This window comes from Ursus americanus, chromosome 1, assembly GCF_024610735.1.
Source record: "Ursus americanus isolate L20-20 chromosome 1, mUrsAme1.1.p, whole genome shotgun sequence".
NCBI lineage: Eukaryota > Metazoa > Chordata > Mammalia > Carnivora > Ursidae > Ursus > Ursus americanus.
The window spans coordinates 8,532,944-8,556,914 of NC_142127.1; the positions used below are offsets into that span (position 1 = coordinate 8,532,944).

At 41.0% G+C, this 23,971-nt stretch overlaps 1 protein-coding gene across 24 annotated transcripts in view; it reads left to right on the plus strand.

Annotated features, from left to right (window-relative positions):
- CLASP1 (cytoplasmic linker associated protein 1) overlaps positions 1 to 23,971 on the plus strand; it is a 267,594-nt gene that overhangs the window by 139,292 nt on the left and 104,331 nt on the right. For all 24 annotated transcript variants that reach the window (XM_087854114.1, XM_087854590.1, XM_087854040.1 and 21 more), the window contains 8 exons: positions 701 to 853; positions 3,700 to 3,773; positions 4,866 to 4,958; positions 5,909 to 6,054; positions 6,943 to 7,078; positions 8,117 to 8,187; positions 11,960 to 12,019; positions 22,370 to 22,447. In XM_087854114.1, the coding sequence (XP_087710240.1) occupies positions 701 to 853; positions 3,700 to 3,773; positions 4,866 to 4,958; positions 5,909 to 6,054; positions 6,943 to 7,078; positions 8,117 to 8,187; positions 11,960 to 12,019; positions 22,370 to 22,447 (811 nt within the window). The remainder of the gene's footprint in view (positions 1 to 700; positions 854 to 3,699; positions 3,774 to 4,865; positions 4,959 to 5,908; positions 6,055 to 6,942; positions 7,079 to 8,116; positions 8,188 to 11,959; positions 12,020 to 22,369; positions 22,448 to 23,971) is intronic.

Here is a 23,971-nt window from a genome sequence, read left to right on the forward strand (position 1 = left end):
AAATATATCACCTTTCTGAAAATAAGTTAGGTAGTGTATACTAAAAACTTTTATACTCTTGGACCCAGCAGGTATTGGTTCTAGGGTTGGTTTCTTTTTTTTTTTTTCTTTCTTTCTTAAAATTGTTAGAAATTTAAACAAAAACGCAAGTAGGAAGGTGTTTGTTGCAGTGTTATTTCTAATGGTGACATATTAGAATGACCCCGAATACCTAACAACAAGAGTGTTTCAGCTGTGGCATTTTCTCATTACAGAGTACCACGTAACCATTAAAATGGTGTTTATGAAACCTATTTCATCACATGGAAAAATGCACATATTTGAAATAAGCAAAACACCAAATGATAGGTAGCCTCGCGTCTGCTGTTATTAAAAAATGCATGCAAGAATGGTCAGAAATACGCCAAAATGTTAAAGCGACTGTTTTTAGGTGGTGGTTTTATAAGAGATTGTTTTCTTCTTTATGTTTTCCTCTGTTTTCCAAAATTGGAGCAGGGGAGCATTCTAGGTATGCGAAAGTAAATATGATTTTGTATCTGCATTCTGGACTTACCTAAGGCCTTTCTAGAGCCTGGACTGGCATCTCAAATCCCAAGAGTAGGCACACCATTCATCTCTCTAAAGCTAGTTTATTCTTTTACGTTTGGGTGGAAAACTACCTTTTTTTTTTTAAACAGTGATTTCTCTGCTTATTCTTCAGATAAAAATTTTGATGATGAAGATTCTGTGGATGGTAATAGACCTTCCTCTGCTAGTTCTACATCATCCAAAGCTCCACCCAGCTCCCGGAGAAACGTTGGAATGGGGACCACCCGCCGGCTTGGGTCATCCACTCTTGGATCCAAGTCTTCAGGTAAGACCAACCCCCACGGGGTGCTGTGGGGTTGGCCCTGCCGGCGTTTAAAACCAGACGTGTGTGGTGCTTGCCTTCTGTGTCCTTCAGGAGTGAAGTAATTCTGTTGGCAGTAAATTTCTGTTCGCTGTTCTTTAAGTTAGTACTGTGCTGTCCATGCTGATAGCTGTTAGGGTAGAAGTTAGAGCTGCTGTGTTGCAGTGTTTTGGTATGGGGGAGCCCATGGGAGAACACGGCCAGCGCAGAGACGAGCTAGAGCTCGGAGACAGAGCAGGAGTGTGCCCTTATGGCTTTGTTCAGTTATGGGGCTCCAGCTATGCCTGAAATTACCACGGGGCCTTTTTTTGCCAACTTTTACCCAACACTGAGACTACCCAGAAGTCAGATGGCGTGCCTTCTGTGCTTAAAATGTGTTTTGTTCCTATAGTGTTATTCCTCGTGAGACCAGTATGGATGTTGACCTAACTAAATGGTAGAGATGAGCTCCCCAAACTTTGAACACTGATTTACAAAGATGTCTTCCTCTAAATCCCACCCCGCAATTTAGACAGCTTGAATCCTTGTTATATACAACTTGCATTTTGCTGTCACATTTTAAGTTGACATGCACATTTCTTTTTACTTCAAATGTGTAACCACTGTTCTTAGAACTGTTCTGATTGTTAGCATTGGGTTTTTGAACTTGGCTGGATGAGCTAAGTTAAAACTGGGGTAAGGATTAACATTAGAATGCTGTCTCCTGGTGGTCTTTCTGGCCTTCTGCACTGGCCCTAGACTGTTGGGGTCTTCCTCGGTCAGCTCGGTGTCCCTGCAGCGCCTCTGCCACCAGCTTCTCTGTCCATGTTGGAAGAGCTGTGCTGATGGTTGACAGGGACGTTCACACCACGGATGGCAGAAGGAAAAGCTGTGCGTTTATTGGTATTCTTAGTCCTCGCTATCTTTTTTATTTTTTTGATGCATTAAAAAAATATTTTTTTGAGTTTAAAGCCACAAAACATCAAGTTAACCATTTTAAGGTAACAATCCAGTTGCATTTAGTATATTCACAGTGTTGTGCAACCCCCACCTCTGTCTAGTTCCAGAAGAGCTTCCCCACTCCCAAAAGGAAGCCCCAGACCCTTTAAACAGTTGCTCCCCATCTCTTCCTTCCTGCAGCCCCTGGCAATCAGCATTCTGCATTTTGCCTCTATTCATTTGCCCATTCTAGATATTTCATAGAAATGGAGTCATGTGGGGTCCCTGGGTGGCTCAGTTGGTGAAGCGTCTGCCTTCAGCTCAGGTCGTGATCCCAGTGTCCTGGGATCAGTCCCACATCAGGCTCCCTGCTCAGCAGGGAGTCTGCTTCTCCCTCTGCCCCTCACCCCGCTCGTGCTCTCTCACTCTCTCAAATAAATAAAATCTTAAAAAAAAAAAAAAAAAGGAGTCATGTAATATGTGATCTTTTGTGTCTGGCTTCTTTCACTTAGAGTAATGTTTTTGTGGTTCTTCTGTGTTGTAGAGTGTATCAGCACTTCATTCCTCTTTATTATGACTGAAAAACATTTCAAATCTTTTATTTAAAAAAATCTATTCTTGGGAGGCATCAGTTCCACAAAAAAGGCTCAGAAAATTTCTGTATCATCAGACCACTTTTTTTTCCCCTTCCTGCCCCTCACCCCATACCCCTTACAGAAGTTCCAGCTTTAGATTATGTAGAGAGCTCAGCCCTGTTCTCATCCTTTTTTCCATTTTGTTTAACAACATAGTCATGAATTTGCTTATTGACTCCTCCTTGTCTGATTTCTGGGGCTCACAGACCATGGTTGATCTCAGTCCCCTTCAGTACACGGGTACATGGTGTGGCACTTACCCGGGGTGGCGCTCAGGACCTGTCTGCTCGGGGGGATCCATTCTTTTCACCAAAATAGGCACTGAGCACCACATCATAGTGTGACTTTACTGTCATCTGTCCACAGTTGGCTTGTGAACTCAGTGTGAGGAATCTTCATCAAAAGTGAGGACACATATTTATTCATCTCAGAATCTCCTTTAAAGCCCTGCCTACATCGTCCATGAGGACCCCAAACACCAGATAACTTATTTGTGAGGAAACTCTGGAAAAGCACTCAAACCTAATCAGTGTAAATCATTAATGAGGGTTACAAGATGACCATAGACTCCAATTTTGAAACCTTTATTCTGGGTGGGGGGAAAGTCTGATAAAATGTCACACGATTTTCTTATGTGAAGTAGAGTTCATATTAGCGAAAGAAAAAAACTCTCTCCAAATGATAGCAATCAACTTTCAAGTATACAGAGCATCTTATAACACCTTTATGAGGGAAAGTTGCTACTGATGTGTAAGTGAAAAACTGACACCGTTATCGTGCATTCAAGGGAATGGAAATGTTTTGAGACTAATACAAAGTTGAAATGAAACTGTTAAATTCTTTAGAACTTACTTGAATATTTCACAAATTTTTTATGCTAGATGCCTAACAATAATATAACCTGATTTATTGCCTCAAAGATTAAATATTTTGTTATATATCTGTTTATTAGGAACCTTTCAAAAGATTCAGATATGACTACAGTATAAACCCTCTATATCCTTTAAAGGCTCAATGTCCTCCTTAACAAGTAGTCTCGGCATGTGACTTTATACTAATGTATATAGTATTGTGGAATTACTAAATTTCATCTTGATATTCAAAGTTAGTAATGTTTGTTAGTTCCACAACACTCTAAATTTTTATTAAGCCTTTAGAAAAATAGTTACAAATCTTCCAAAATGTAATGGTGCTTGTGTATTTTCAGACTACCCCTCTGCACATTGTTCACATTTTAAAAATTCATCTTTTTTATAGCTGCAAAAGAAGGAGCTGGTGCTGTTGATGAAGAGGACTTTATTAAAGCATTTGATGATGTACCCGTAGTGCAGGTGAGTGAGGATATTTGCGTTTGATTAACAACAGGTAAGACTGACTCTTCAAATCTCAGTATTCAAATAGGCGATATGTGAAGTCCCTTCCTAGGAGAGGTAATTTTAACTCTCAGGGCTACAGGAGATCTGTGGTTGCAGAGTAGAAAACATTGGTGCATTTATAGCTGAAATGAAGAACAAAAGTCAGGACCCAAAGTGATCTTTCAGTAAGAACTGGAGAGAAGTTGCTTGCTGGCTCTAATAATAATTTTGTGGGTTAGGTCACCTAAATGAGAAAAAACAATGATCAGATTAGGTGTGAGAACAAAAAAGCATGTTTATTTAGGGACTTTCTTTTTTTAGGGCAGGTTGTAAATTTCAAGGAACTGGGTGTCTGGAAAGCTATAAAGAATGGATTAATAAAAGCTCAAGTTTATGCTGTCTTGATGCTTCACTTAAGTACCTAACAGACAAAGCAGAGGTTGCTTGTAAGTTTGGCGTACTCGCATTTTAACTGCTTTGCGCCGCAGTGTCGTCCGTTGTTGACTGGGGGCTAATAACACTTTTCCTCAGCCTGCATTGAATGTCATGCCGGTTACACAGGTAACCGACATCGTAGGCTCACGTACATCCTTAAGTCCTTGACCTTCCCAGCTTGCATCATTTTTGGCTGATTATTCCCCTACCTGTCTTATTAGTAAGATGTTAGCATAAATGAGAAAGTAAATTTGAAGAGAGTGTTAAAGTTACACATACAACATGGTGTTATAAATAATACTAAGAGTAATAAATGACCTGAGTATCACCAATCATTCCCCAGCTGGCTTCTTTCTCTTCTGTACGTGAAATCATCGTTAAGTTTATAGTAAAGCTGTGTTTGAAGCATGGTTATCCATACTTGGCATCGAATCTAGTGGGTATATATTCACAATGGGAAAGCAGCTCATTCTAAGACAAATCTGGTTAGATGTTATCTCATAGGTCCTTCTGAAAAGTGAAATTTTTTTAAACTATACTTACTAAATGCTCTTGACTTTGCATAATTAAAAACTAATCTTTGTTTATTCTGTAGATTTTCTTACATTGGTTGTAAATTAATTTTGCTTACAGATTTATTCCAGCCGAGACCTTGAGGAATCCATAAACAAGATTAGGGAAATACTATCTGACGACAAGCATGATTGGGAGCAAAGAGTAAATGCTGTAAGCTGTTTACTTCATGTGATTACATTTTCATTGGATTTATTTAAATGTTTTAAACACTTAATTATGCAATTGGGGTATAGCTCTAATGAATTTCAAGTACTAAGTATTTTGAATCTAAATTACCGTATTTACACTTAACCCTGTTAGTAGAATACCTCACTTCTGTTTCTAAAACATGCCAACCTATGCCTTTATGTGTGTCCTGTACTTTTAACAAAGACCTGACGTGGAACATCTGAAGACAGCCTCCACTCTTGCCTTAGGTCAACATTTAATTGTGATTGTTGGCCAGTAAATCGACTTTTCTTAGTGGCATTTTCAGTGTGTTTTGCTCTCTTCCTTTCTTCATATCACTTGCTGGAAAGTTGTGTCCCTTCTATTTAAAAAAGTAGATGAATGAAAAGTGGGGTGAACATTAAAATGAGGGTGTGCCTCATCGGAGGAAAACTGTTTTCCAGTGGTTGGCTGGCAGGAAGTGAGGCGATAAAATTACTGCTGTATTCCTTTCAAACTCAGACTAGCCTTTTAGTAATGATACAGTGGAGGATAGTAAATGAAAGACTGTAGGATTGCTTCTTTCGATTCATTAAACGAATGGCGGTTGGAGTCAGTTGTTGGGGAAGGTAAACTTTAGGGGAGGAGTTAAAATGAAGGCTTTTGTTGTTTTATTGTTAGCACAGAATCTATAAATACACTAAAATGTTTCCAATTAAAAAATACATTTTGTAGAATTGTAAGATACTGTATATAAAAATAATATGTTCTTATTTGTGGTATGTAGATTTATGCAATATGGTAGCTGATACTGAATTGGCTGAATTCTTTCAGGAGAACTTTTGATACCAGTTAATTTTGATGTTGATCTCTCATATTTGATGGCTTTTATTGTTTTGTATATACTGTTTTAAGAATCATTTTGTGTATCTGAATTTTCTCTATCCCATCAGCTAAAAAAGATAAGATCTTTACTTTTGGCTGGTGCTGCTGAGTATGATAACTTCTTTCAACATTTACGTCTTTTGGATGGAGCTTTTAAACTATCTGCTAAGGACCTGCGGTCTCAGGTAGTGCGGGAGGCTTGTATCACACTGGGGTAAGGACTCCCATGCTTCAGATTCTCACACATCCTAAAATAGCCTCGTGGCAGGGCTTCTGAGATGGTCCATTGAATATGCCCAGCGGGTGTCTTTAATGTACCTTCTGACTAGTCTCCAGGACCTGTTCTATTTATACTTCTGTTGGTACTTTGGTAGTATTACAGTGCCGCCTGCCCAGTGACGGAAAGTGTGACAGATTTTCAGTTTTATTCAGTGACTTAGCTCTGAAGCCTCTCTTTTAAACTTGAGGCAGTTATTGTTAATAACACAGAAAAAAGAAATTTTACAAACTTCTGTTTCTCAGCTGTTTCATTGATTTTACTGGCAGGATATAGCATGATTATCAGAATTTTTGTTTGTTTCCAGAAGAGCACTGTAGCTATAAAGTTAAAGCCAAAGGCATATACTACCGTAAAATTCTACCCCAGCTAAACCTGTTATCAGTGTTTGAAGCTGGAACTTCTGTGTTAGAAAGTGTGTCTGAAAATCAAAGCAGCAACAGGAAGGAGACACTGCAGCTGTTGAAAGTGTCAGATATGGAAGCATGTCTATTATGTGTTGAAGGTTTTTAATGGGGCAAAAGGAAAAAAGGGTGAGGGAGCTTTTTCATATTTATTAGTATATGATCAATTTGTCTTTTGCTATTTTAAGACTAATTAGTTGGAAATGATGTATTTAAAAAATAAAAGGAACAAACTCATGGGCCAATGGCTGTTTGCCAAGTCCACCGTGCACACTGGAAATATTTTGAAAGTATCTTACTTAGACCCTTGCTTTTCATCTCTCGATAACTTTAAATGAAAGCCCTGCAATGTTAAGAGGTTTATATGCTTCACTGTTTGCCAGAAATACAACTACAGTGCAATTTTTATTTCTTACTGTAGGCATCTGTCATCAGTTCTGGGAAATAAGTTTGACCATGGAGCTGAAGCCATTATGCCAACTATCTTTAATTTAATTCCAAATAGTGCCAAAATTATGGCCACTTCCGGTGTTGTAGCTGTTAGGTTAATCATTCGGGTAAGTATATTTTGGGGCCGTACATAGAATAAGCAAGTGGTAAACATTGGTGGTTGATAAGCAATATTAGAGGCATTTTTCATTAGCATGATCATAAATAGTTGGAATCATGTTGTAGATACAAACTCTCCCCTCCTTAATTATATCCTGTATGAGCCTTTTACATTCCATAATGTGAATTATGAATATGGTGTTTGCCTACTGATATGTTGATCATTTACTCATCATTGGCTTTTAATATTTGAACATCTACATCTGCTTCTGGGTTTATACCCAGTTCTTTATGTCTCCAGATATTACTCCCTAATTCCCAGTCATTCCATTTTAGGTTTTGTGCTTGTGACTTCATTATTCACCTAAAGTTTTTATTTAATTAATTGTGTTTAAGCTGACAAACGAAGGATTCTTTTCAGTGTTCTAAACACTGATTTATGTAAGTTTAAATAATTACCCAAGTAATTTATGTACAAGTTTTCAGTAAAATTTAATAGTTCACAAAAGCTTACAATGAATATTCTCCACATCACCTTCTCCCCACCTTCAAGTCTCTTTTGCCCAGAGGCAGCCCTTGAAACTGGGACTTGGTGATGCTAAAATCTTCCCGGAATATTTCTGGCTGTTGTGGGTCACTTACTTGTATTATTTTTAGTCCCTACTATTTGTACTACCTACTTGAAATATTAAATCCAAAGCCATTGTTGGACATTCCCATTGAAACTGTATCAAAACACATTGGTCTGCAGGTTCCTTTTGAACTCACTCAGATCTCTACTACTAGATAATTTAGACTTCCCGCCAATGGTTTGTTTTGCCATTAGATTTATTTATATATCATTGGGTGGTCTGTTGAGGCTCTGTAAATTTTGTCATGGTCTTCAGCAATATCCAATGAAATTCTTTTTCCTTTTAAAGCTTAGTAAAATTCTAATCTAAATCTATATGTGCTTTAGGTAGTTTAATAAGGAAGTGTGGTTGTCTTAGTTTAATTTTATTTTTGTATTTTCAAGTGTTTACCTCTGTTTTTGTTCTTCTCTGCAGCACACACACATCCCTAGGCTAATACCTGTCATAACAAGCAACTGTACCTCTAAGTCTGTTGCAGTTAGAAGGTAAATTTTTAAACAGCTTCTTCATTCTTTTTGAATTGTTTAAAAACGAAAATAAATTCCAAATTTGCTTCCATGGAAAACATTCACGTTTGAAATGTTAAAATTATTTAAGATCGTTACAATAAATGCCTTTGGATTGAAGGATCATGATCTAAATAGTCTGAAAAATAAATTTGGACAACCTCTCTTATTTGTATGTGTGTGAGAGAGAGCGCGTGCGCAAGAGAGAAAAGGGGGGAGACGGAGAATGTGTGTCTGTATGTATTGAGTTAATGGAAGGGGGGGTGTATGTTTTTTCTCAGATAGTCCCTCTACCTAAATCATTAGTGTACCCTTCTCTGAATGAAAGCAGTAACTGCATGCAAGAAAAATAACATTCTAAAAATTAATGGCATCTATTTAATACAACCGTCTGTAGGAGGAGGCTTATGCTGTTTCCATCTTCCAGCAGTGATTTCTGGGCTTCTGAATGCTGACCAACACCTGCTTCTGCTGCATAGTTAGTTGTGGGAGATGTATCCCAGGACATACCACCTGGTTAGCTAGCTTGGTCTTCGTTCCCAGGTCCCTGCCTGATCTTGTGTCTGGGTGAGCTGCCCTAGATCACAGGCGAGGAGTGGGGCCTCTTCTAGCTGGAAACTGGTTCTTGACTCTTGAGAATCTAATGACGTCTGCGTCTCCTCTTCCCAAAAAAATGTAAATACGCAGAGTAGTTTAGTGTAGATTTTAAGGGGATTTATGGACACTGTTGAAGCCTCTCAGTGGACCGTATCTGGAGCTTCATAGGGTAAATTAATGGCTAGCTTGGACAGCAGCCTCCTGACCACACTCCTGGAGTTCGTTGTCTGATCCTAGCCCAGTGAAAGAGCCCTTCATTCTAAGCTTGGAGCCCAGCTTACATTTGCTGCCCACCATTTCCCTCCTTTCCTGGCATGTCACATAGGTCCCGCCACGTTCCCATGGGTGGGGATGCCTGCTACGCATGAGGCGGCCCCATCTGTCTTATTAACAGCTCTTTGGAAGTCATAAAGGATGAAAGGGGAATTATTCACCTTTATATGTAAAGCCAGGAAGGAGGAATTGGCACATTCCACTGAAAAAGCTTAATCTCTAATGGTGTGGCTGCCTTGTATGTCGCTCAGGAGTGCGGTCTACCCTTTACCCCCAGTTCAGCTGCTGCTTCTAGAGATGAGAGTGTGAGGTCAGCAGGGGAGAGGGATGTTGGTAAACTTCAGAACCTGGCAGACTGCAGCTGAAGCATTACCTCTTCCCGCTGACTAATGTCCGACCTGCCAGGAACGACAGTACCCTGGGGCAGAGCTGTTCCGTGGGCTCAGTCATTGGGTAAATGGTACCCGTTATTAGATTTTGTTGCTGCTGCTGCTGTTATTGTCACTCTTGTTTTAGATTTTCCAAGAGAAATTCAGAGTGTGTTAGGCTGAGTTCCTCTGATGAAGTGACACAGATCTTTGTTACAGAATGTTTAGTGTATTAGTCAGCTTGGGCCGCCATAACAAAATACCATACACTGAGTGGCTTAAACAACAAAAATTGGTTTTCTCACAGTTCTGGGGCTGGAAGTCTGAGATGAGGGTGCCAATGTGGTGAGGTTCTGATGAGGGTCGCTTTCAGGTGGCTGCCTTCTCACTGTGTCTTCACATGGCAGAGAGAGACAGAGAGAGCATGCTCTCTGGGGTTTCTTCTTAGAGGGGCACCAGCCCCATCATTAGAGCCCCATTTTCATGACCTCATGTGAACCTAATTACCTCCTGAAGGCCCCATCTCCAAATACTGTCCTGTTGAGCGGTCAGGCTTCAGCATACAGATTTTGGGGCAAGACCGTTCAGTCCACGGGATTTAACAGTTCTGGCTTCTGGTGCTAAACGACTGGTAACCTGCATTCACTGGGACACTAGAAATGTCACCCCCTTCACTGCTTTCTGAGTCACACGCTCGGGTTGCCGTTCTTACATTAGTCAGGGTGTGCATCAGTCAAAACCATGTGTCTTAATGCCGAAAGAAGTAATAGGGACGTGCAGTCCCTCTGCCTTCATAAAGAGAACCAAAGGGGGCAGTGTAACCCAGGCAGTGTGCTTTCTCTGCTGTACTCAGGCTGTGCCTAGCTCTGCTTGGTAGAACTTGTAAGAAATGAACTGCACAGTCTCCCTGCCTTTGAGGAGCTTATCATTTAGATGGGGAGATTAAAAACAATAATGCAAAGCAATGTAAGAGTGAGTTATAACACCTGTATTGGGGATTTAGAAATTCAGGGAGCAGTGATTAAAACCAGCTAATATATTCCTACGGTGCTTCCTAGACAAGTTGAAAACTGAGTTGAATGATGAGTAGGAGTAGGTAAAGAAAAGAAACAAGTTCTAACCTGATGTGTTTAAATAATGATGTGTTAAACAATGCCGGTATTGATACCGGTTCTTTGTACCTTAGTCGGAAAAGTGGAAGGTAAAACCTAACTTACAGGTCATATTTTTGATTAAAGATTGTTCTAACACACATTTAAGACCAGAATTAGCACCAAAGATGGCTTTATTCACTAAGAGATAGATAAATATAAACAAATGCACACATATTTTTTTAAAAAGAAAAAGAGACAAGAAAAATCAGCCCAGGAAATGACATGAGGAACAGGGAAGAAGTAGAACAAACATGACCTTGGTTGGGGCTGGGGTGGGGAGAGTGATAGAGAGGAGACGGTGTGGGTGTGGGTTGGTGTCCTTCCTTGAAGAAAGTCTGTTCACAGCCAGCGCGCGATGCACGTGCACACACACACGCTGTTGCCAGCCCCGGGACTGGGGTGAATAGCTCTCCCGTGTGCTTCTGAGAAGAGCCCCCTGTGTGCCTGACACATGGGAACTGTTCCTTGTCTGTCTTGCTTGCTGGTTTATGTCTTGGTTACCATTGTTATCTGTAACATCTAGGGTAGGGTTAGGGTTTATTAAAGATTTATTGAGTAATTATATGGATTATGAGATTGTGAATTGGGAGGATCATGGGAGCGAAAGTCTGGTCATTAGAGAAAAATTACCCTCCGATTTGTTTCCTTGAATGAGTTCCTAAGACTATTACGGTTTACTCCCCCAAAGATAAACACCCTGGACTTCTGAAAAGTTATAAAGAGGTAGAACCCAAAGTGGTGATGTAATCCAAAGGAGATGAAACCAGAATTGTTTTTGTGCACAAATCACATATACAAAAGTGAAAAGGCTAGACAAGAAAGGATGTTGAAAGATTAAAGAGGAAAATAGAGGCGTAGTCAGAGAAACATCTATTTTAAGCACTACCTAGGACCTTCTTAGGAAAATTTGGAAAGCACTTTGTTTTTCAGGACATTTTTTTTTAACTTTTTTTGCACAAGGCATTCTGTGAAATGAGTGCGAAGACCAATTTCCTGATTCTGTAATAATGTACATCCTGTATTAATGTATTATTTGAAGTAGCATAAAAACAAATGACAGCGATAGGCCCTTTCAGTAATGTTGCCATGAAGCTCCAGTTTCTGATTTGAGGGGAGCTTTTGTATCCTGTCTGTTAAATGTCTGTATGATTTTTCTTCTGATCACCATAGATGCTTAATTACTTTTACTTGCTTGGGTTTTCAGTCAATGCTGATTCCAACTTTATATTGCACTTTTTGAATCCTAGTAATTAGAAGAAATTCACTGGTTCTAAAAAGTAGTGTGGGAAGAAAAAAAAGCTTTTATTTTCACGAACATAAAAATGACTGAGTTACATATGTTTTCTTTACAATTTTTAGGCGCTGTTTTGAATTTTTAGATTTACTTTTACAAGAGTGGCAGACACATTCACTGGAACGGTAAGCATTTGATTTGCAGGGTTTTTTTCCTCTGAATTGAACCTTGAGATTTAATGCCTCGACAGGTGATCCAACCTGCTTTTTATAAGAATCAAAGGAATCTCTAAGCATTTGTTTGCACGACTTTATCTGTTATTTCTCCTGATGTGAGGCTCATAATATTGGCAGAAACTTTTAGTGAACTTCACTGACTGCAGTTTTGGTGTGCCTAGAGATGTGGACACATTGTGCACCATGCCAACTGCAAAGCCACGATTAACCTTTTCTTTAAATTATTTTTTAATTCCAGTATAGGTAACATACCATGTTATATTAGTTTCAGGTGTACAACGTAGTGATCCAGTAATTCTCTACATTAGTCAGTGCTCATCATAAGTGAATTCTTAATCCCATCACCTATTTCACCCATCCCCCCACGCACCTTCCCTCTAGTAACCATCAGTTTGTTCTCTCTAGTTAAGAGTCTGTTTTTTTAGTTTGCCGCCTTGTTTTGTGTCTTAAATTCCACATACGAGTGAAATCATATGGTATTTATCTTTCTCTGACTGACTTATTTCACTTAGCATTATACTCTCTAGATCCATCCATGTTGTTGCAAATGGCAAGATTTCATGTGTTTCTATGGCTGAGTATTATTCCATTGTGTAGATACACCACATCTTCTTTATCCATTCATCTGTCATTGGACACTTGAATTGCTTCCATAATTTGGCTGTTCTAAATAATGCAGCAGTAAATATGGGGGTGCATATATCTTTTTGAATTAGTGTTTTAATAACTTTTGGGTAAATACCCAGTAGGAATTATTGGATCATATGGTATTTCTGTATTTAACTTTTTGAGGAATCTTCATACTGTTTTCCACGGTGGCTGAACCAGTTTGCATTCCCACCAACAGTGCATGAATGTTCCTGTTTCTCCACATCCTCGCCAACACCTGTTGTTTCTTGTGTTTTTGATTTTAGCCATTCTGACAGGTGTGAAGTGGAATCTCATTGTGGTTTTGATTTTCATTTCCTTGTTGATGAGTGATGTTGGGCTTCTTTTCATGTGTCTGTTGGCCATCTGGATGTCTTTGTTGGAGAAATGTCTGATCACATCTTCTGTCCATTTTTTAATTGGATTATTCTTTTTTTGGTGGGTGTATCAGTTCTTTATACTTTGAATACTAAGCTTTTATTGAATATGTCATTTGCAAATATCATCTCCCATTTAGTAGATTGTCTTTTAGTTTTGTTGACAGTTTCCTTTGTGTGCAGAAGCTTTTTATTTTGATATAGTCCCAATAGTTGATATTTTGCTTTTGTTTCCCTTGCCTCAAGAGACATCTAGAAATGTGTTGTTACAGCCAATGTCAGAGTGGTTACTGCCTGTGCTCTCTTCTAGAATTTTTATGGTTTCAAGTCTCCTATGTAGGTCTTTAATCCATTTTTTTCTCTTTTTTTAGAGAGGGAGAGAGAGAGAGAGAGAGAGAGAGGAGAGAAGGAGGGGGAGAGGGAGAGAGAGAATCTTAAGCAGGCTCTATGCCCTGCACGAAGCCTGACGTGGGACTCTGTCTCACAACCCTGAGATCATGACCTGAGCTGAAATCAAGAGTTGAGTGCTTGACTGACTAAGTCACCCAGGTGCTCCAGTTCTTAATCTGTTTTGAATTTATTTTTGTGTATGATGTGAGGAAGTGGTCCAGTTTCATTCTTTTGCATGTAGCTGACCAGTTTTCCCAGCACCATTTGTTGAAGAGACTGTCTTTTTCCTTTGCATATTCTTGCCTCCTTTGTTGAAGATTAATTGACCATATGATCATGGAATTATTTCTGGGCTCTCTGTTGTGTTCCATTGATCTGTGTGATTATTTTTGTGCCAGTACCATACCGTTTTGAATATTAGAACTTTATAGTATATCTTGAAATCTGGAACTGTGATACCTCTATAGTTTTGTTGTTCTTTTTCAAGATTACTTTGCCTATATGGGGACTTTTGTGGTTCTAGTTCTGTGAAAAATGCTGTGTTGGTATTTTGATAGGGATTGCATTAAAGCTGGAGATTGCTTTGGATAGTATAGACATTTTAGCAGTATTTGTTCTTGGGGCACCTGGGGCCTCAGTCAGTTAAGTGTCTTTTGCTCAGGTTGTGATCTCAGGGTCCTGCTTCAGTGGGGAGTCTGTTTCTTCTTCTGCCTCTGCTCTTCACCTCACTCATTTGCTCTCTTTCTCTCTCTCTCAAATAAATAAAATCTTTAAAAAAACAAAACGAAACACTGCAATATTTGTTCTTGCAATCCATGGGCATGGAATACCTTTTCTTTTTCTTTTTTTTTTTTTAATTTATTTATTCGACAGAGATAGAGACAGCCAGCGAGAGAGGGAACACAAGCAGGGGGAGTGGGAGAGGAAGAAGCAGGCTCATAGTGGAGGAGCCTGACGTGGGGCTCGATCCCATAACGCCGGGATCACGCCCTGAGCCGAAGGCAGACGCTTAACCGCTGCGCCACCCAGGCGCCCCATGGAATACCTTTTCATTCGTTTGTGTCATTTTCTGTTTCTTTCATCAGTGTTTAATAGTTTTCAGAGTATAGGTCTCTTTCACTTCCTTAGTTAAGTTTATTCCTAAATATTTTATTCTTTTTGGTGCAGTTGTAAATGGGATTATTTTCTTAATTTCTCTTCTTGCTGCTTCATTATTAGTGTGTAGGAATGTGATAGATTTCTATATATTAATTTATATCCTGCGACCTTACCGAATTCATTTATTAGTTCTAGTAGGTTTTGGTGGAGTCTTAGAGGGTTTTCTGTATTTAGTATCATGTCATCTGGAAGTAGTGAAAGTTTTACTTCTTCCTTACGCATTTGGATGCCTTCTGTTCCTTTTTCTTGTCTGATTGCTGTGGCTAGGACTTCCAGTACTATGTTGCATAAAAGTGGTGAGAGTAGGCATCTTTGTCTTATTCCTGATCTTAGGGAAAAGCTCTCAGTTTTTCACCATTGAGGATGATGCTAGCTGTGGATTTTTCATGTATATATAAGGCCTTTATTATGTTGAGGTATGTTCCCCCTAAACCTACCTTGTTGAGGTTTTTTTTTTTTTTTTAAAGATTTTATTTATTTATTTGACAGAGAGAGAGAGCCAGCGACAGATGGAACACAAGCAGGGGGAGTGGGAGAGGAAGAAGCAGGCTCCTAGCAGAGGAGCCTGATGTGGGGCTCGATCCCAGAACGCTGGGATCACGCCCTGAGCCGAAGGCAGACACTTGACGACTGCGCCACCCAGGCGCCCCTTATTGAGGGTTTTTATCATGACTAGATATTGTACTTTGTCAGCTCCTTTTTTCTGCCTCTATTGAAATGACCGAATGGTTTTTATTCTTTCTCTTGTTAATGTGATGTATCATATTGATTTGTGAATATTGAACCACGCTTACATCCTAGGAATCCTATTTGATGGTGGTGAATGATGTTTTTAATGTATTGTTGATTTGGTTTGCTAATATTTTGTTGAGAATTTTTGCATATGTGTCATCAAAGTGTAGGCCTGTAGTTCTCTTTTGTGGTAGTCTTTAAAAAAAAAGATTTTATTTATTTTGAGAGAGAGAGAGAGAGTGCGTGAACTGGGGGAGGAGCAGAGGGAGAGAGAGAATCTCAAGCTGACTCCATGCTGAGCATGGAGCTGGATGCTGGGCTCCGTGAGATCATGACCTGAACTGAAATCAAGAGTCAGATGCTTAACTGACAGCACCACCCAGGCACCCCTCTTTTTTTGTAGTCTTTATCTGATTTTGGTATAGGGGTAATGCTGGCCTCATAGAATGAGTTTTGGAAGCTTTCTTTCCTCCTCTTTTTTTGGAATAGTTTGAGAAAAATAGTTAACTCTTCTTTAAAGAGTCAGTAGAATTTGCCTATTGGGGCGCCTGGGCAGCTTGAGTTGTTAAGCAGCTGCCTTCAGCTCGGGTCATGATCCCAGAGTCCTGGGATCGAGCCCTGCATCAGGCTCCCTACTCAGCAGGAAGCTTGCTTCTCCCTCTCCCACTCCCCTGCTTGTGTTCCCTCTCTCGCTGTCTCTCTCTGTCAAATGAATAAATAAAATCTTAAAAAAAGAAAAAGAGAATTCACCCATGAAGCCACCTGACCCTGGACTTTTGTTTGTTGGGAGTTTTTGGATCACCGATTCAGTTTCATTGCTGGTAATCAGTCTGTTCAGATTTTCTATTTCTTCCTGCTTCAGTTTTAGGGAGTTACAGGTTTCTAGGAATTTATCTGTTTCTTCTAGATTGTCCAGTTTATTGGCATATAATTTTTCATAATAGTCTCATAATCCTTTGTATTTCTGTGGTGTTGATTGTTATTCTTTTGTTTCTGATTTTGAGTCCTCTTTTGTTTTCTTCTGATAAGTCAAGCTAAATGTTGATGAGTTTTGTTGATCTTTTCAAAGAACTAACTCCTAGTTTCATTGATCTGTTTTTTTCATTTCTATTTTATTTCTGTTCTAAACTTTATTATTTCCTTCCTTCAACTACAACTAGTTTTGGATTTTGTTCTTCTTATTCTAGCTCCTTTAGGTGTAGGTTAGGTTGTTTATTTTCGTTTTTTCTTGCTTCTTGAGGTAGACCTGTATTCTACAAATTTCTCTCTTAGAACAGCTTTTACTGCATCCCAAAGATTCTGGACTGTTGTGTTTTCATTTTCATTTGTCTCCATGTATTTTTTTATTTCTTTTTATTTTTTAAAAAAAATTTTATTTGAGAGAGAGAGAGAGAGAGCTAGCGAGAGAGGGAACACAAGCGGGGGAAGTGGGAGAGGAAGAAGCAGGCCCCCAGCGGAAGAGCCTGACGTGGGGCTCGATCCCAGAACTCCGGGATCACGCCCTGAGCCGAAGGCAGACGCTTAACGATTGAGCCACCCAGGCGCCCCTATTTTTTTATTTCTTCTTTGATTTTGTGGTTGACCCATTTATTGTGTAGGAGTATGTTATATAACTTCCATTTATTTGTGGTTGATTTCTGGTTTCACAATTGTTATGGTAGGAAAAGATGCATAGTCAAAGTATGAGTTTGATCTTTTTCAATTCATTGAGACTTGTTTCGTGGCCTAATATGTGATCTATTCTGGAGAATGTTCAGTGTGCACTTGAAAAGAATGTGTGTTCTGCTGTTTTAGGATGGAATGTTCTGAATATATCTGTTAGATCCATCTGGTCCAATGTGTCAGTAAAAGCCACTGTTTCCTTGTTGGTTTTCTCTTTGGATGATCTAGCCATTGATGTAAATAGGTTGTTAAAATCCCTTATTATTGTATTACTATTGATTACTTCCCTTTATGTTTCTTATTAGCTGCTTTTTGTATTGGGGTACTCCCATGTTGGGTGCATAAACATTTACAATTGTTATATCTTCTTGCTGGATTGGTCCCTATATGATTGTATACTGCTTTCTTTTTTGTGGAAAGATTTTTTATTTAGAGAGAGAGAGTGCGAGAAGGGGGAGTACAGAGAGAAAGGGAGAAAGAATCTCAAGCAGGCTCCATGCTCAGCACAGTGCCTGACATGGGGCTCTCTCCCACAACCCTGAGGTCATGACCTGAGCTGGAAACCAAGAATCAGATGCTTAACTGACTGAGCCACCCAGGTGCCCCAGATTGTGTAAAGTCTATTTTGTCTGTTATAAGTGTTGCTGTTCTGGCCTTCTCTTCACTTCCATTTGCATAATAGATGCTTTTCTATCCCTTCACTATCCGTATGCTTGTGTCTTTAGATTTGAAATGAGTCTTTTGTAGGCAGCATATAAATGGGTCTTGCTTTTCTTTTCTTTTTTTTTTTTTTTATAGATTTATTTGACAGAGATAGAGACAGCCAGCGAGAGAGGGAACACAAGCAGGGGGAGTGGGAGAGGAAGAAAAAGGCTCATAGCGGAGGAGCCTGATGTGGGGCTCGATCCCATAACGCCGGGATCACGCCCTGAGCCAAAGGCAGACGCTTAACTGCTGTGCCACCCAGGTGTCCCGGGTCTTGGTTTTTTTGTTTTTTTTTTAAGATTTTTTCATTTATTTATGTGACAGAGAGACAGCCAGTGAGAGAGGGAACACAGCAGGGGAGAGGGAGAGGAAGAAGCAGGCTCCCAGCCGAGGAGCCCGATGTGGGACTCGATCCTGAAACGCCAGGATCACGCCCTGAGCCGAAGGCAGACGCCCAACGACTGCGCCACCCAGGCGCCCCAATCGGGTCTTGCTTTTTTATCCATTTTGTCACCCTGTGTCTTTGGTTTGGAGGGTTTAATCCATTTACATTCAAAGTGGTTATTGATAGGTAGGTACTTACTGCCATTTTATTACTTGTTTTACAGTTGTTTATGTAGTTCTCTGTTCCTTTCCATTCCTGCTCTCTTCTCTCATGGTTTGCTAACTTACTTTAGTGATATACTTGGCTTCCTTTCCCATTTTTTGTATATGTATTACTGGTTTGTAATTTATGGTTACCATTAGGTTTGTATATAACATTTTATGCATATAGCAGTCTAAAGTTGATGGTTGCTTAAGTTTGAACCCATTCTTTACTCCTCCCTTTCCACATTTTCGGTATATGGTTCATAACTTTATATCCTTTTATTTTGTGAATCCCTTGACTGATTTTTATAGATCTACTTAATTTTACCGCTTTTGTGCTTCCTACTTTTCTTACTCCTGCTCGTGGTCTTTCCTTTCCACTCAGTGAGCCCACTTTAACATTTCTTGTAGGGCTGATTTAGCAGTTATGAATTTCCTTAACTTTCATTTGTCTGGAAAACTCTTTATCCAGCAAGGCTATCATTCAAAGGAGGAGAGAGAGCGTATTCTTGGCTGAAGCCCCCCCCCCCCCCGCCCCAGCACTTTGAATACATCATGCCGCTCCCTTCTGGCCCTTAAAGTTTCTTCTGAAAAATCAGCTGATAGCCTTAAGGAGTTTCCCTTGTATGTAACTGTTTTCTTTTTTCTTGCTGCTTTTAAAATTCTCTCTTTATCACTGTGTTTTGCCATTTTAATTACTTTGTCTTGGTGTGGACCTCCTTGTGTTGTTTTTATTGGGGGCTCTCAGTGCCTCCTGGATCTGGATTTCTGTTTTCTTCCCCAGGTTTGGGAAGTTTTCAGCTGGTAGTTCTTCACATAAATTTTCTGCCCTCCCCTTTCTCCCCCGGGATTCCCTATAACACAAATGTTACTATGCTTGGTGGTGTCACTGAGTTCCCTAAGTCTGTTTTCATCTTTTATTATATATTTTCTCTCTCCCGTTCAGCTTGATTGCTTCCCATTAGTCTGTCCTCCAATTGCTGATCCATTCTTCTGCTTCCTCCAGGCTACTGTTTATTCCATCTATTGTATTTTTAATTTCCATTATTGAGTTCTTCATCTCTGATTGGTTCTTTTTTTATGTTTTCTTTCTCTCCGTTAAGGTTCTCACTGGGGTCCTCCACTCCTTTTTTCCAAGTCCAACAAGTATCTTTGTGATCATTACTTTAAATTCTCTATCAGGCATGTTACTTATCTCCATTTTGCTTAGGTCTCTTGCTCTGATTTTGTCCTGTTCTTACACTGGGGAAATAGTCCTCTTTCTTTTCATTTTGTCGAACTCTGTGTCTATTTCTGTGTGTTAGGAAAGTCAGCTGTGTCTCCTTCCTTATGAAGAAGAGGTCCTGTAGTGCCCTGCAGGGCAGTGTCCCCCGTTCACCCAAACTGGCACTTAAGAGATGTCTCCATGTGTGTTGCATGCACCCTGCTGTTGTGGCTGAGCCGCTGTTTCTTTCAGTCCTGTCACCTGCAGTGGCTCTGCCTGTTGTGGGCAGCACTGGATCCTTGTGTTGTTAGTGGGCCCGTCTGGGGCCGGCCTGGGCTTGAGTCACGTGCACATGGGCATTTGCCAGAGGTGTGGTTGTGCCAGACTGCTGGGCGCTTTCCTCGTGTTGTCCCTTGAGAAGCTTCTGTTGGTGGGTGGTGCCTACAGTTAGAGCATCTGTGTGACTCCAGCCCACTGCTGGGGCCACAGTCTTGACTGGTGTGTGTGGTTATCTTCCCCTCTGCTCAGGGCAGGAGTCACTTTGCAGAAGTGCCAATCCATCCCTGTCGGGTCTGCTTGTACCCTGCCAAGCTTGTGGCGCTGCTTTGGATGGGCTCCGGCCAAGGATATCTCAGAGCGGGGGAGGACCCCAGGAGAACGCTGACACAGGGCAGGCAGTGTTAGCAAGTTTTGTATGGGTCTGCTGTGGGGGGGACCTGGAACCAAGGCCTGACTGGAAGGGGTGTGTCCGCAGAAGGCAGGCATACTGTTAGCAAGCCAGGTGGAAAGTGTTGGCACTGAGCTCGTTCCTGCAGGTGTTCATCTGTCTGGGCTGGGGGTGGGGCAGGGAAATGGTGCTTACCAGCTCCTTTGTTCCTGGTGAAGTCTCACCAGGATCCCTGCCCCTCTGGCTCACGCTCTGACGTTAGTAAAGAAATCTCCCTTGTCTATACCCCAGGTGTTTTTCAAAGTGCTGCTTCTATTGCTGTATCTCTAAGGGGCTGTTTTTTGTGCTCTTTAAGGGTGGGGAGGGACTCAGTTTCCTATTTCCCTCCTGCTGATTTTTAAAGTTCCAGCTGTTAAGCCCCGCTGATTGTAAGAACTCACAAAACCCTCTGGTTTTATGTGGGTTTCCCATGCCTGGGGTGAGGGTTTGGTCCTCTCCCCTCTGGGTGTCCCCAGTGTCTCCCCTCTTGCAGAAAGCTTGTGGGCTCGTTTAGCTCCCGACCACATCTCTGCCCTCCCGGCCGCCTTCATTGTGGCCTCTTCTCTACACTTAGCTGTGCAGAGTCTGGTCTGCTAATCTTCACGTTTTTTCTGGGTTATTTACACTGATGCGGGTGATACCTAGTTGTATCTGTGGGAGGAGGTGAGTGTAGGGTCCTCCCACTCTGCTGTCTTCCCCCAGAAGTCAGCCACAGTTAACTCCTTACTGACTCTGAGCCTGGCGCCTGACATTCCTGTCACTTCCAACCAACGAAATGTTCCAGGTGGCTCTTGGCAGGCCCCTTGTAACTCTCAGATCCTTAAAGCAGTTTGGCTCATCTCACAGTTCTCTTTTTGATCCCCTTGTATCAGAAAGTCAGCAGTTTTCTCTTTATTCAGGTTAGTGTTGGTACGTTTCACATCATCATGATAAAAGGTAGGATTGTGGCAGAATTCTTGGAGGAGAATGTCTATTAATTTCAAGATTCATTCTTTGCCAGTTTTAGTTCCTTTGAATTCGAGGTGCCTGTTATTCTTTGTGAGTTAAATTTGGAGAGACAGATGATGATGTCGAGCCACCCAGTTTTTGATGTTACATATTGTGAGGAACTTTATAGCATACTAATCATTTTATTAGCAGCATTTTAAGGAAATACTTCTGGGAGTCCCCATTCCATACTGCAGGAGGCAGAGAAGAAGCAAAGCCATGCCTCTTGGGGGTAAAATATCATCTGCAGATACCTCAGAGTTAGAAGATAGTCATGCATTCTTTCATCTCTTGGATATCATGTCCTCTTTATTTGGTGATAGTTTTGGAATTTAGAGGGGGAGAATGGAAGTGGGATTTAATGTGAGGTCATGTGAGTAGAACAGTCATGTGTGAAGAAGTCAGACGTAGCCATGTGTATTTATCCATTCCCCTCCTTACTTAACATCTGGCACTTAGCAGGTACTCGATAAACAGTTAACGAAAGAACGAGGCAAAGACTGAAGGGGCTAAAATTGGTAACTGCTCTTTGTTCTGTGAGACTAACTCATTGCAGCCTTCTTTCTTTTCTTAAAAATCTGTTGAACATTCAAAGAGACACTTTAATTATTTCCTCTCAGCTAGGGCAGAACATAAACTAAAGAGAACACCTATTTATAAAGTTGTGACATGATTTTATAAATTTGTTCATGTTGCATAGTAGAACTTGAAAAAAACATTGTGTTTAATTACAGAAATGTGGTGCAGGTAGCCTCTTCAGTATTCTGATGATTATTACCTCATAATTTCCATAGAAACTACTGCTGGCCATGGAAAGGTAGAGCCTTGTAGCCTTGTTCGTTGGGTTCCTAAAAGGTTGAGCTAAATAAGTATGAAGTAAGAATAATCAGCCATTATTTTTAAAAACTTGGGGTACTTAGGTGGGGGTGGCTGGTGGAGGGTGGGGGGAGGGGCCTGGGACAGAGGTAGAAGTTAGGAGAGTGGCGGGCAAGGGAGCTCTGATTTCTCAGCTGCATGTTGGTTGACTCACTGGGCACAAAAGCTCTAGGTTCCATGTGCCGTTTTGAAGTTCTCACACCTGTTTTCATCTGCATAAAACCACATGTTAATGATCGTTACTGCTTTCTCTTCTGAATGTCTAGACATATATCAGTATTAGCCGAAACAATAAAGAAGGGCATACATGATGCGGATTCCGAAGCAAGGATAGAAGCCAGAAAGTAAGTATTTGTTGTATACCACTTTTTTTAATTCCCTGTTTTTAAATTTTGGGTGTGTTGTTTAGATTGCCTTATTAAAAACTCATTAAGTTACATGAACATGTTTCGTTACTCATGACTTTGAAATACGACCTCAAAAGGCCATGTCACAATATTTCTTTAATTTTTTGTTTAGAAGGTTGCCCAGACCTGACAGACTGATTGATAGTATTTGATACAAGCAGGACTGAGGTACACAACAGCATGCTCATTTTTAAATTTATGACAAATGATTACACGAATCAGAAAAGCACTTGTATGCACACTCAGTGTATTTTATTACTCATTAGGCTCTGTTAAGAGCCAGGTCATCATCCAAAGGGACCTTTTGCTTTCCTGTGAAAAATCACAGTCCCAGAGATCCTTCCCTGGGATGATATCTTTGCAAGCTTCAGGTGGCTGCTGGGGAAGGCGTGAATGTGGTAAGGGGCAGGTGGGTTGAGGTGATGCTGGGGATTACCGCAGTGGTGACTTGCAGTGGCCATCCCACGTGCCAGGCACTTTTGCCTTCAGGGCGGGTCATGCTCCAGTCGTGTGGCTGTGACCATGCATTCTGTGCCTCCCCGGGAATAATTTTGTCATCGTGACTGTAAACGCCAGGGGTCAGATGCTGAGACTTAGGCCATCTTGGGCCGTGTGTAGATGAGTGCTGTGAATGTTGCACCTGGGGTGGCGGTTCTGTGCTTTCGTAGTGAACAGGTAGCCCCTCTTCTCACTCACCTGGAATCTTACCGTCTGACTTAGCTGCACCGATACCTCCTGACCAAGTCCCTGTTGCTCTTAGACTGCTCTCTCCGTTAAATTCTATTCCCCCGGTTCCTGAGGTTTTCGGAGGACCTCATCGCCACACTGAAGTGTGGTTATCACAGTCCCAGCTCAGGGAGTTCCTACCAAAATAAGTGCTGTGTTAATAGTTGGTCACAGCTCTTAGGAACAGAGTCGTTGGTGATGTACTTGCGCTGTTTTTATCCTTGTGTGCATTCCCCCCCCCCCCACAATTCTTTCTGGTTCTTTAGTCATGCTACAATACAGATTTCAAGTAGCTCGAAAATCTTTGCACCTCTCTCTTGTGCATGTTATCCAGGGCAACTGTAAATACTTCTGATTGATGAGTGTCAAATCGCTTTTATAAAAGCTGCCACCAACGAGCCCCCTCCGTGTTCTGAGTCTAGTTCTAGACGTTTTAGCTCCATCGTCGCGAAGACTCCCCAGTCTCACCAGTTAGGCCCTTTAGTTTGCATTTTATAAGTGAGACTGAGATGCAGAGAAGTCTGGGAACTTGCCCAGTGACGGAAGAGCCAGTAAGTTGTGCGGTTGGGATCCACCCCAGGCCTCCTTTGTCCACCCTCTCTTCCTCACCCGGTGCTGCTGCTCCTAGTGGCCGTGAACCGTGGATCATAGTCCTTGACTGTGTTGCGTGGGGGGCCACCGAGCTCCGTGGGAGCCCCATGCGATCCTGACTGTTCGGCAAGCTGTGTGTCTCCC